The sequence below is a fragment of the Peromyscus eremicus genome, chromosome X, assembly GCF_949786415.1.
Source record: "Peromyscus eremicus chromosome X, PerEre_H2_v1, whole genome shotgun sequence".
Classification (NCBI taxonomy): Eukaryota; Metazoa; Chordata; class Mammalia; order Rodentia; family Cricetidae; genus Peromyscus; species Peromyscus eremicus.
In genome coordinates this window covers 23,207,054-23,219,744 of record NC_081439.1, presented here as the reverse complement: position 1 = coordinate 23,219,744, position 12,691 = coordinate 23,207,054, and the positions used below count along the sequence as shown (strand labels likewise).

At 42.5% G+C, this 12,691-nt stretch overlaps 1 protein-coding gene across 2 annotated transcripts in view; it reads right to left on the bottom strand.

The window, feature by feature from the left end:
• Nucleotides 1-12,691, bottom strand: part of Egfl6 (EGF like domain multiple 6) — a 66,980-nt gene that overhangs the window by 34,322 nt on the left and 19,967 nt on the right. For both annotated transcript variants that reach the window (XM_059250715.1, XM_059250714.1), the window contains exons 2-3: nt 10,279-10,391; nt 4,552-4,644 (exon numbers count right to left, since the gene is read on the bottom strand). In XM_059250715.1, coding sequence (XP_059106698.1) covers nt 4,552-4,644; nt 10,279-10,391 — 206 coding nt within the window. The remainder of the gene's footprint in view (nt 1-4,551; nt 4,645-10,278; nt 10,392-12,691) is intronic.

Genomic DNA, 12,691 nt, shown 5'->3' with positions numbered 1-12,691 from the left:
CCCTGACAGGCAGTTGGTAGTGAGGTTGCAGCATATTTAATTGCATGTGAAGGTTCACACGGGGTGTTTACAAAGCTATGTGTACAGATCAATCACAAATAAATAGACAACAGAACAGAAATGTACATGGAATAAAAGCCTGGAGTGAACAGCTCTCAACATTAGCCATGGTTGTAGTTAATTGGTATGTTCAAGGGTGTCTTTTTTCCCCTGCATTTCTTAGTGTATTTTGGAAAAAAAATCAAATGTTAAGAATAAATAACATTTCTTTTAAAATAAGAAATGATAAAGGAGATGGGTTAGGGGTGTAGCTCAGTTGGAAGTATGCTCACCTAGTATGTGCAAAGCCCTGAGTTCAATACCTACTGCCACAAAATCCAGGCATAGTGGTGCATGTCTGTAATCTCAGCATTTGGGAGGCAGATGGGGTGGGAATCAGGAGTTCAAGGTCATCCTTAGCCTGGGATATATGAGACCCTGTCCCAAAAAGGAAAAAAAGGTACAGGAGAAAAAAAAAAGTTAAAAGATATTGTGATAAAAGGATCTATCGTGTCTTTGGAAATCTGATTGTGGAGGACTCATAGTGTAACTCCCCTAAGGTAGATATAGAAAGGAGAAAGGCACCAAATTCCATAGAAGAGAAGACAATTCTGAATGGCAGCAAGCAGAATGTGCCATTGCAAAGTCAAACAGGAGCTCTTCCCGCCTCTGGAAAGTTCTGTGGATGCAGGTTTTCTAACACCTGAAGCTTCCTTCTCCATTGCTTGTCTCCTTGACCCCACCATCCTACTTACACACTCTAACCACTTTATTGGTTTTTAAAACTTTTATTTATTTTATTTTGCACAGATGTGTGTGTGTGTGTGTGTGTGTGTGTGTGTGTGTGTGTGCGCGTGCGCGCGCGCGCGCGCCAACTTCACCCTCTTCTTAAGAGGGGAATTGAAATACGTTGACTGGACATAATGGAAAACCCAGTGTATCCCATCATTTGGCTTTAAGCCAGTGGTGACTAATTCATGTCTTAGAAAGAGGATTTCTGGGAAACATATTAGTTGAGGCCTGAGGCTTGTTGCCATGAGTGGTCTTTGATCAGGCTTCCATGAGGCAGAGAGGCTGTAGAGGGAAGAGAGACAACCTCAGAACGTGAGCCAATTGGACCACTCTCTCAATGTTAATATTTTACTAGAACTTGAGAACTAGCATGAGAAATAGTTCTTTTAGTCCAAAGGGTTCCAGAAAGGATCTACGGAAAAACCAGCACCTGGTACAAAAGATCTAATAAGAGATCTCACTGATGAACCTGTGCTTCTCAGTGTTTGATGTGTGTGCATGCTTGTGTGGGTTTGGGCTTATGAGTATGAATGAGGAGGCCAGGTGCCATTCCCAGGTTTTTGGAGATAGGAAGAGAGAGCTCACCTATTAGGTTAGGCTGGCTGGCCAGTGAGCCCCAGATTATGGTTCTTTATCACTATGCTCAGCTTATCACTATGGGTGCTTGGATCTGCACTCTTAACTGCTGAGCCATCTTTATGGCCTTCTGGAGGTTTCTCATGAGAACAGTTAAATGTGATTTGCTGGTTGTGCTCAACCTTATCTCAGGGCTAGGAGCACTTTCTTGTGGCCATCTTTCTGCAAGAGTTGCTGAACCTCTCTTGACATTTGAGTCCATATCATTCCTTTAGGTGGGGGCTGGTCTGTCTTGTGGGTGTTTAGGAAAAAGGATGGGATTTGTTTAGTAGATACCGCTATCAACTCCTTCCCTAGCTGTGACAACTCAAACTGTGTCCAGAAATTGCCAGATGTCCCCTGAATGAAAAACTACCCCAGTTGAAATTTCTAGTCTACAGCCAAGACCAAGGGGGGCTCTTTTTCCCACCAAAGTGCTTTTGTTCATGTGTTTGCTTGTTAATTTTGAGACAGGATCTCCTGTATCCCAGGAACCTGCTATGTAGCCAAGGATGAATCTTTACTCCTCTTGCTTTTACTGTCCAAGTACTAGGATCGCAGAAATTTGCCATCACACCCTGTTTATTCCATATTGGAGATCAAACCCAGGGTGTTGTGCATGCCAGATAAATACTCTACCAACTGAGCTCCAGAATTCAGGGGTGGTTTTTGTTCACTATAATTCCTACAGTCTCTCTGCATCAACATTTATTGCCATTTGGATCAAGCTATTTTTGTTGGTACAGGGCACTTCTGGGCACTGTAGAGTGTTGTGGTGGTTTGAATAGGAATGGCCCGCATAGGTTCATATATTTGAATGCTTAGTCACTAGGAAGTGGCACTATTAGGAGGTGTGTCCTTATTGGGGGAGGTGTGTGTGTCCTTGTTGGAGGAAGTGTGTCACTGAGAGTGGGCTTTGGGGTTTCAGAAGCCCAAGCCAGGCCCAGTGGCACTCTCTCTTCCTGTTGTCTGTGGATCCAAATGTAGACCTCTCAGCTACTACTCCAGCACCATGTCTGCCTGCATGCCACCATGCTTCCCACCATGATAATAGTGGTCTAAACCTCTGAAACAGCAAGCCAGCCCTAATTAAATGTTTTCCTTTATAAGAGTTGTGTGGTCCTGGTGTTTCTTTACAGCAATAGAAACCCTAAGACAGATATTTAGCCAGTAGATGCCAGAAATACCTCCTCCAAGTGTCTTTCTTTCTTTTTTTTTTTTTTTTTGGTTTTTTGAGACAGGGTTTCTCTGTGTAGCTTTGCACCTTTCCTGGAACTCACTTGGTAGCCCAGGCTGGCCTCGAACTCACAGAGATCCTCCTGCCTCTGCCTCCCGAGTGCTGGGATTAAAGGCGCCAAGTGTCTTTCAATAGTGCCAGATATCCCCTGGGTATGGTTCCTGAGTTAGGCAACTAAAAATACAGGATTATCAGTTAAGTTTGAATTTTAGCTAAGTAACTAGTATGTTTTATCATGCACACATCTTATACAATATTACTGCATAAACATGCTATACAGTTATTGCTTATCTGAAAGGTAAATGCAAATGGACCTTATATATTATCCGAAAACTCTCTCTGGAGGACAGAGCTTTTGTTCTAGACTTTTCTTGTTTGTTTGAGACAGGGTCTCAGATAGCCCAGGCTGTTCTTGAGCACATAATAGAGGCTGGGATCAAACTCTTAAACTTCCTACCTCTACTTCCCATATGCTGGGGTTATAGTCATGTGCCACCATACCTGGCCAGTGTTCTAGATATTAAATAAATCCTTAATTGGCATCAGATAAATAGCCTAAGACAAATAACATAAATTATCTTTTGAAATACATCTACTGCTGGGCTGCAGCTGTAGGTTAGTTGGTAAAGTGCTTGTCTGGCATGTACAAAGTCTTGGATTCCATCACCAGCACCATATACACTGGGTGTGGTAGCCCACACATATAACCCAAACACCCGGAAGGTGGTAGCAGTAGAATCACAAGTTCAAGGTCCATCTTGGGCTACATAGCAAGCCTAGGGTATATAAGACTGTTTCAAAGCAAAGCAGATCAGTGTGGTGTCGCATACCTTTAATCCCAGCACCCAGGAGGCAGAAGCAGGCAGATCTCTGAGAGTTGAAGGCCAGCCTGTTTTACAGAGTGACATCTAGAACAGCTAGCGGTACATAGTAAGATCCTGTCTCAAAAACAAAATCAAAACTTCTCAGAAATGTATATATTGGGGTAAAAATATGCACACTATTCAACAATTCAATTTTTAGATATTTCTCTCACAAAAAAACAGTCACTCCAGACTGAGTGGCTGTGAGTGGAAATGAGTAGAGTGTTTGATTTAGCATTGTTTGCAGTGGCAAGGGATTGGAGACAGTGTAAAAATGGCGATGGTAAGAAAGCATTTGCTTCATAAATGATAAATACCTTCATACTAAGGACTGGGATATGGCCTTAAGAAGTTTGAGCACTGTGCATACTGACAGATAAGGACACCCAGGACAAATACTGATGCTTGTAGGGTCATGGAAAAGGCCTCTGAAGATCTAGAGCAAACTGTTAACTATGGTTCTAGTAAGGGTTTGGGGTAGAGCCTTTCCCTGGCCCCCTCAACTGGGTCTCATGTATCCCAGGCTGGCTAGAAATTGATATGTAGCCAAAGATGACCTTGAACTTTTCTGATCTTCCTGTCTCCACCTCTCAAGTGCTAGGGCTACAAGTGTGCATTACCATGCCTGGTTTATGCAGTGCTGGGGATTGAACCCAGGCTTTGTGCATGCTGGGCAGATACTCTACCAACTGAGTTACATCACTGGCCCATCCTTTTTTATTTTTATAGTCTTATGAATTGTTGTTGCTTTTTAAAAATAAAGAATGTATATTACTCAGACAACCTTAAAAATAATAGTTCTCTTAAGCAAGGCTTTTTATTGCATAATTTGGAAAAATATCAGAAGTTTTGCACTTAATCAAGGAGAGATTGGCTGAAAACTCTCATCCTGAAACCATGTTGTGGTCAAGATTTGAGTAGCATCCTGTAAGAAATCCTAGTTGCTCTTTCCTCCCTAACCCGATTGTAATGAAGTTTGTCTCAGGATCCTGGTGTTGTACTGACCTTGACTGCAGGTCTTCCCGGTGTACCCTGGAAAGCATCTACATTTATTTGGTCCCACACATTCACCAAATTTGCATCTGGGCTCACATGTAGCTGTAAAAGGAAAAGAGATCCTGATGATATAGTTGACACAGTACTAATGTGCACAGGCAGATTGCCTTCTACATGGGAATGGACTGAGACTCTATCTCCTCTTGACTCTACTTTGACCTTTTCAACACTGGGCAGGGATTGCCTTTTGAACAAAACCAGCCCTCCCACCCACCGTGCAACAAACGACAATAGATTGTACTCATTTGCTTAGTGTGGCCATGATTCCAGTGCTATAAAGCTCCCCACTCCAGACCACACAGCCAACCACTTCTGCATGTCAATCCAAAATATTAATAAAGAAAGAAGAGTATCTGAGAGAAAGACACATCAGAGTAACATGGGCAAGTTTATTTCTGTAATTGTCTCTTCCCATCTCTTAAGTATTTCTCTATTTCCCCCCCACTCTCTCTCCCTCCCTCCCTCCCTCTTTCTCCTCTCTCTCTCTCTCTCTCTCTCTCTCTGCAGATGTTCCCATATGTGTGGATGTGAGTACACATATATGTACTTTAATGTGAAAGCCAGAGGGACAGCCTTTTATATCATTCTTCAGTTGGCATCTACTTGTTTTAAAAAACATTTACTTGTTCATATTTGGGGGGCAGGGCATGCATGTGTCATGACATACATGGGGGGTGGTGTCAGAGGATAACTTGCAGCAGTTGGCTCTTTTCTTCTACCATGTGGGCCCTGGGGATCAACCTCAGGTTGTCAGACTTTGTGGCAAGGGCCTTTACCCAGTGAGTCATCTTGCTTCCATCCAAATCTTGTTTCCTGAGACAGAGTCTCTCACTGGCCTTAAGGGTCACAGACTAAGACAGGCTGTCCAGTGAGTCTCAGGGATACAGATGACTCTGCCTCTACAGTGCCAGGATTGCAAACGTGCATCACTACACCGGGCTTATTTATTTATTTTTATTTATTTATTTATTTCCATGGATTCTGTGGATCAAACTTAGCCCCTCAGGTCTTTGTGACAAGCACTTTACTGACCGACCTATCGACCTCAGCACCATTTATTTTTCTTTGGAATGATCAAGATCTTTTGTTGTTGTTTTTGGTTTTGGTTTTTCGAGACAGAGTTTCCCTGTAGTTTTGGTGCCTGTCCTGGATCTGGCTCTATAGTCCAGGCTGGCCTCAAACTCACAGAGATCCGCCTGGCTCGGCCTCCTGAGTGCTGGGATTAAAAGTGTGTGCCCCCGATGCCCGGCTGATCAAGATCTTTTTAGTGCTGTTTGTTAGCGTTAAATCTGAACGGCTCACTCTGATGGGCACTCAAAGCATGGTGATGATGGTGGTCATAGAGGCTTAACAAAGGCAGGGTTTGTTTTTCTGTTATCGACTTTTGTTTCCTGGTACATGGCATGAAGTAGGCATCTGATACATCTTGCTTCAGTGAACAAAATGGTAGGCTAACACAAGAGGGCCAGAATGTTGTAACTGAATTGAGGGCAAGGAAAAAATGATCAAAGATGATGGCAAGTTTGAATCAGGCTCACGGAAAGGAGATGAGCAAAATGAGTGTGAGAACGGCCTATTACTGTGTTCTCAGTGTCTTTGGGCAATCTCTTAAAATTCATTTTTCTCCTGCAGCATTTTATATCATTTGTGAACGTGCTATGAGAAAATAGATTCATCACATGCATATGTATGCCACACACATGAATATATCCTACATATGCAAATATATTGCAGTGGTAGGGGTGGAACCCAGAGCCTTGTGCATGTTAGTCCAATGGTCTACCACTGAGCTACATTCTTAGTCCTTGTTTTTGCTTTAGTTTTGAGACAGGGTCTCACAATGTAGCCTAGGCTGGCCTTGAACTCATGATCCTCTTACTTCTCCTTCTCTAGTGCTGGGATTAGAGATGTGTGCCACCATGCACAGAACACATATTTTCCAACAGTGAATAAAGCAATAGACATAAATATTGTAACAGGGAAACATTTTGGTTCCAAACAAGTCATAACTAAGAAGGTAAGGAGAGGAAAAAAAAAGCTTCCAAAGCAAAATTTTTCCACTTCTAGAGACTAAAGAGATGGAATTTAATTTTCAGTGTCTCCTTTGTTATGAGCATGGACTTGATGATGCAGCTTTAAGTTTAGATGTTAGAAAAAGAAATCTTGGATTGTCTTTAAGTCCAAAAGACCTGTGATTGCTCCCTGGAAGCTGATTTCCAATGAATCCAGACAGGAAAGTCCAGAATGAATGCCAGATAGCACACAGGAGAAATGGTGAGTAATATCCTTGTTTTAAGGTCGAAGCTTCAGAAAGATGTTTTCAATTTACAGTGACTTTGGATCTGGGACCAGAACAGCCAATCCAGCAGAGGGCAATTCAGTTTGTGTCTGAAACAGCCTGAGGCCGAGACACACTTTGCACAAAGTCAAACTCTCATGCTCAGTTCTCCCCCAGACTCCTCCATCTGCAGTTTTTCATCCGGGATTTGTCCTTGGCCAGCACTTCATTCCATGTCACTAGAGTGACATATATTTTGAGGTTTATGATGCGGACTTGATCAGACTCCACCACTGAGAGATTTAGACAGGCGCAGAGGCCAAAGGCTGGGGGCGGGTGAGCTCCCGTGTGTCCCGTGTGCAGGTCATTGAGAGAAACAATGAACGGTAGATGGAAGAAAAGGCGTGTGTGGACTGGGACCTCCCAGCCAGGGTCTGGTATTACTTGTTGGGGCAGGTTGATGTGTGTTTTTCTTTCTGCATGGTCTGAACTCTGGTTTTGGAATAAGGAATCTGGCAAGAGGGGGAGTGACTATCCTTGTTATTTCGTGCTTCTAGGAACATATGACCTTACCGACAAGAAGGAACACGCAGGGGCTAGGGATCTGGCTCTGTTAGGAGAGTGCTTGCTTAGAATGCAAAAAGCATTGTTGAGTTTGATCCTCAGCACTATATAAACTGGGCATGCTGGTGAGTGGCTGTAATCCTAGCACTCAAGCAGAAGGATCAGGAGTTCAAGGTCATCTTCAGCTATGGAAAGAGTTTGAGGCCAGCCTGAGCTACATGAAACTCTGAAAAACTTCAATAAAATATGATACATATTTTTAGATCTAAAAGTCATCCATTGCAAATTAGAGCCCAAATATTCAACAGAAACAACAGAGTTGCTAGCTATCATTTGCCTGAAACATCTGCACATTGAACGTTTTTCTTAAACTCTCCCACTGGATCTTTTAACCTTTTGCTTCCCATTCCTTCCTGCTTGTGATATATAGTCCACAAAATCATTGAGATTGTGATGGGCTGTGTATATGTGGCCAGACTGCTCTGATCCAGTTGAAGAACAGCCCTTGTAGCAAGTTAAATCTCACTCTTACTTACTCGCCAGTGGTATGCTGGGTCTGACTGAGTTTTATGGCAGTAAGTGTTGAGGTTCGTGAGAGTGTAAGAAATTATAAGTCACATGTCTCAGGTGACTTTTACCTCTTTCCACATGACTGCCTTCAAAGAAGAATGTTTTATGCTGTTTCTATACAAAGAACAAAGCTATGTTTAATGCTTCTATCGCCTGGTACTTTGAAGGACAGAAGTGTGACAAGAGTCATTGCATTTTTTTTTCTGTGTGACAAGTAGTAAGTAGGTGCTTTAGTGCCCCTACTCTGCACCTTCTGAGGGGTATTGCCCTCTCTATGTTCCAGAGGAGGAAACAGAGCCTTAATTAACTTCACTACCTTCTTCAAGTTCACCCACATCAGTCTAGTGTATGATGTCTTTGATCATAATACATTCCATCAGATTGAGGACTGCTGCATGCTAAGCAAGCATTCTACCAACTGAGTGACATCTATCTGCCCTTTTAACTGACACAGGTCTCAGAGGGATGCTTTAATTTCCTTTAAGTGGATGAACAATGATGGTCTTCATTTTTCCTTAGCATCTCAATGTTCTGGTCATCTCATTATGAAGAAGCCCTGATGGCTGAAAGTTTTGAATAACAGGGACTGTGTGGAAACAGTATCCATGTCTTCTGTTGTTTCATGGATTTCAGATATTATGAAGTTCTGCCCTCCCCTAGAGTCAATCTAGATATTTTCAAATCTTGTATTATTCTTTGACAAGTTTATACATGTATACAATGTATTTTGATCATAGTCAATTTCCATTATACCTCTTCTTGTCCCCTTCCCACTTCCTCTGAACCCCCCTTTCTCCGCAACAAGTCCTCCTCCTATTTCCACACCTTTTACCTTTTTAGACCCTGTCATGATTTGAATAAGTATGGCCTCTACAGGCTCATAGATTTGAATGTTTACTCATTAGGGAGTGGCACTGCTTTGAGAAGGACTAGGATGTATGGCCTTGCTGGGGTAGGTGTGACCTTGTTGGAGGAAGTGTGTCACTAGGGGTGAACTGTGAGGTTTCAAAAGCCCAAGCCTGGCCCAGTGGCTCTCTTCCTGCTGCCTTTGGATCCAGATGTAGAACTCTCAGCTCCTTCTCTGGCACCATGACTGCCTGCATGTAGTCATGTCCCACTATGATAATAATGGACTAAACCTCTGAAACTGTAAGCCATTCCCAATTAAATGCTTTATTTTTATAAGAGTTGCCTTGGTCATGGTGTCTCTTCACAGAAATAGAACAGTGATTAAGACAGACCCACTGAGTGTAATTAGGGTGTTTGCATAGACATGGGTAGCTGTGGGACTATTAACTGGGGTACAGGGAACTTACCAGTGCCTACTCTACTGAAAAGTAATGATGACCACCACCCCAGCAGCTATTAATCTAGATTTTGGGGGCCAGTTAGAATGGAGGGGGTTGCGTCAGAGACAGGCCTATGAGAAGATAGTATAGTTACTTCTAAAGTAACTAGCATTTTAATGAAACATTCAGGTATGTTATTACCTCATTTAACAGACCAAGAACTCATGATCAGACATTTGAGACCAGATTTCTACCCTGAGGTAATGAACTCTATCCCAGACAATGTAACCAAATGCCTTGGAAAAATGCAGGTTTGATTGTTCTCTGTCACAAATATGGGTTACTATGGAAATCCACACAAAAATCAACACACGTCAGAAATCTCTGTTCATCTCAGCTGTCAGAAATCATCTGGAAATTATCAGAGGTCTCTCACATAAGCTCCTAACACAGAATATGAGAAATGATCTGGTTCCTTAGTTTGTAATCTGCACAAAATAATGCCAAAACAACACTTTTGCAAACATGCATGCATTTCTGCACTTAAGGAATTTAAAAATGCGAGTGGCATATCTATAAGGTATAAAGGTCTCTATTCTACTTTGTAGCCAGAGACTACTTGGCTATTAGCCTATGACTAATAATTAAAATGTGTATTTCACTAGAAATCAGTTGGAAAAACTATAATTAGGAGTTAATTGGTCTGGTTTTGACCATCTCAGTTTCTACAGATTAAATCAAATCAAAGCCAAAGCAAACCCCAGTTATACTTACTCAGATAGTAACAGAAATAATAATGGATAAGAGAGTTTCCTAAAATAACTCCCATTCAGCATGGTAGTGTCAGCCATTCCAGATGGGACTTTGGGAATTGGTAGTTACCCATGACCTTACCCCAGATAATCCATTGGTAATGGTGTCACAGATTGAAAACTGACCCAATCACAGGACTGTCTGAATTTTTACAAAAATTACCTTCACAGAGTCCCTTGCTGTTCCTTTTCCAGCCATAGCAGCAGGCTATCTTAGTTCCATAGCGACAGAGGCCAGGCTGGCGTGCCAGTGCTGGCAACCCGTAATCCCCTGGACTGTGGATAAAGAACCAGATGTTACCATCGAGAAAATAGAGAGAGCCACAGAGACTCTTCCTTGTCACAGGAGCAGCAGGAAAGATGCCAAGAATCTCTGTGATTTCCACAGACCTATAGGAAGTGCTAGATTCCGCAGGGGGGGGGGAATCTGAATTTGGGAGTTAGCAGCCTCTGCCTTCTGTCCCTTGCCAATTTCTCTCAAGTTTTGTCCATTCCCTTTTTTGCCTTTTTTGCCTAGGGTTAAAGAAATTGGTTACAGAATCTATACAGGTAAAGTGCACGAAAGTGACCCAAACACGGACATTTCTGAAACTGGTAGAATGCCACTTCTCCAGTCTGTTCTGAATGGGCACAGTGGCTTTCCGGTTCTGACTTTGTGTCAATGACTCACTGGCTAAGTGGCTTTGGCCCAGACAAGAGCTCTGCACTTTTTCTTCATGGACCACCTGGGAGTCATCGAACAGCCTGGAATCACCATATACTATGGACAGTTAAGAGTGGGAGACTATTCTGCTAAGTCATCTCAGGTTTCAGAGGAGGGAATTCCAACAGCATGCAGCGGAGACATGTTCCCAAGCAGAGCCAGGTGCTGGGGATTTAAACTTGCTGTGCTTCAAAACAGCCTCGTGGAAACACAATTTGCTAAACTCTTAACCACTGAGCAAGAATCAGCAAACATTTTCTCAAAGGGACTCGAGGTAAATGTTTCAGGCTTTGCAGGCCATAGGTTTCTGTCTATGTGCAAAAGCAGCCATAGGCAATAGCAAACAGATGGGTGTGATTGTTCCAATAGTTCTTTATTTCTGGGGTTGGAAAGCTGGCTAAGTCAGCAAAGTGTTTCATGTATCCCAAGCTGGCCTTAAATTTGCTATGTAACCAAGGTGGACCTTGAACTTTGGGTCTTCCTGCTTCCTCCTTCCTAGCACTGAGATTACAGATGTGCACTACCATTTCTGGTTTGGGTTTGTGTTGTCGAGCATCAAACTCTGGGCTTCCTGGGTGTCAGGTGAATATTCTTTAAACTGAACTGAATCCACATCCCTAAACATAGAATTCTTTTATCCCATCATCAACCATGTGGAAATGTTAAAACTGGTTTGGGCTCATTTGTTGTATAAAAATGGGGCCACCTTAGTTTGTGGGTTGTAGCTTGCTGACCCCTGATCTGAAAAGTGAGTTCCTGCCTCCCAGGAAGAGCCCTAAATGACACTCCCAGGTAGGAAGCTCCTGGTCTGTTTTCCTGCTTGATGCCTTGAGGTTGGACAGGACTGCTACCAGACTAGAAGAAAAGCCATACAACTTAAGGAGGGCTGCATTTGATATTCCTCATGCATATGAAATACAATGTCAAACCATTTCTTGAGCTCTTTAACAGATAAGCGATGTACATTTTACCAGGTACAGGATTGAATATATGCTAATTTGTAGTATCTTAGTCCAAGTCAGACAGTTAAACAAACTTGTTCGTGTCTCTCATGATCTGCCTTTCCTACAAACGTCATTTACCAGAGATTAAAAAGGTGGTGTTTGGGACATCTCATTCACCAAGAGCACAAAATGTGAGAGAAAATAAAGTTCTGCAAGAGAACCCTCCCCCCAGTTTTAAACACTTCATTTATTTTTATTTTATGTGCATTGGTGTTTTGCCTGAATGTACTTCTGTGTGGGGGTGTCAAATTTCCTGGAACTGGAGTTGTAGAAAGTTGTGAGCTTCCATGTGGGTGCTGGGAATTGATTCTGGGTTCACTGGAAGAGCAGCCAGTGCTCTTAACTGCTGAACCATCTCTCCAGCTCCCAACCTTTTCATTTTTAATAGAAATTTACTCAACTATTTAGAGCAGGGTTTCTCAACCTCTATATTACTGATATGTAGGCTGAATGATGCTTTGGGTTTTTTTTTGTGGGGGGGGCTATTTAGTAGCATCCATGGTTGCTGTCTATAGTTTTCAATAGCATCTATCCCCCAAGTTGTGACAATCAAAAACCTCTCGCTTAGTTGAGTGTGGTGGTGCACACCTATAATCCTAGCAATCCTATAACACCCATAATCCTCTGGAGTGGGAGACAAGAGAATTACAGGCCAGAAAGATATACACAGCAAGTTCCAAGCTGGTTAGGGTCATATAGCAAGATGCTGTCTTAAAAACAAAGGTGACATTTGCCAAAAATCCCCCACAAGGCAGAACTGTCTTCTATTAAGTACCATAATTTTAAAGTGAAACATTTGTTGAGCTTTTTCTGTGTTCCAAGCTCTTACTTGGCCACATGGATGGAGCAGAGGACAAGAAAGAGCCAGC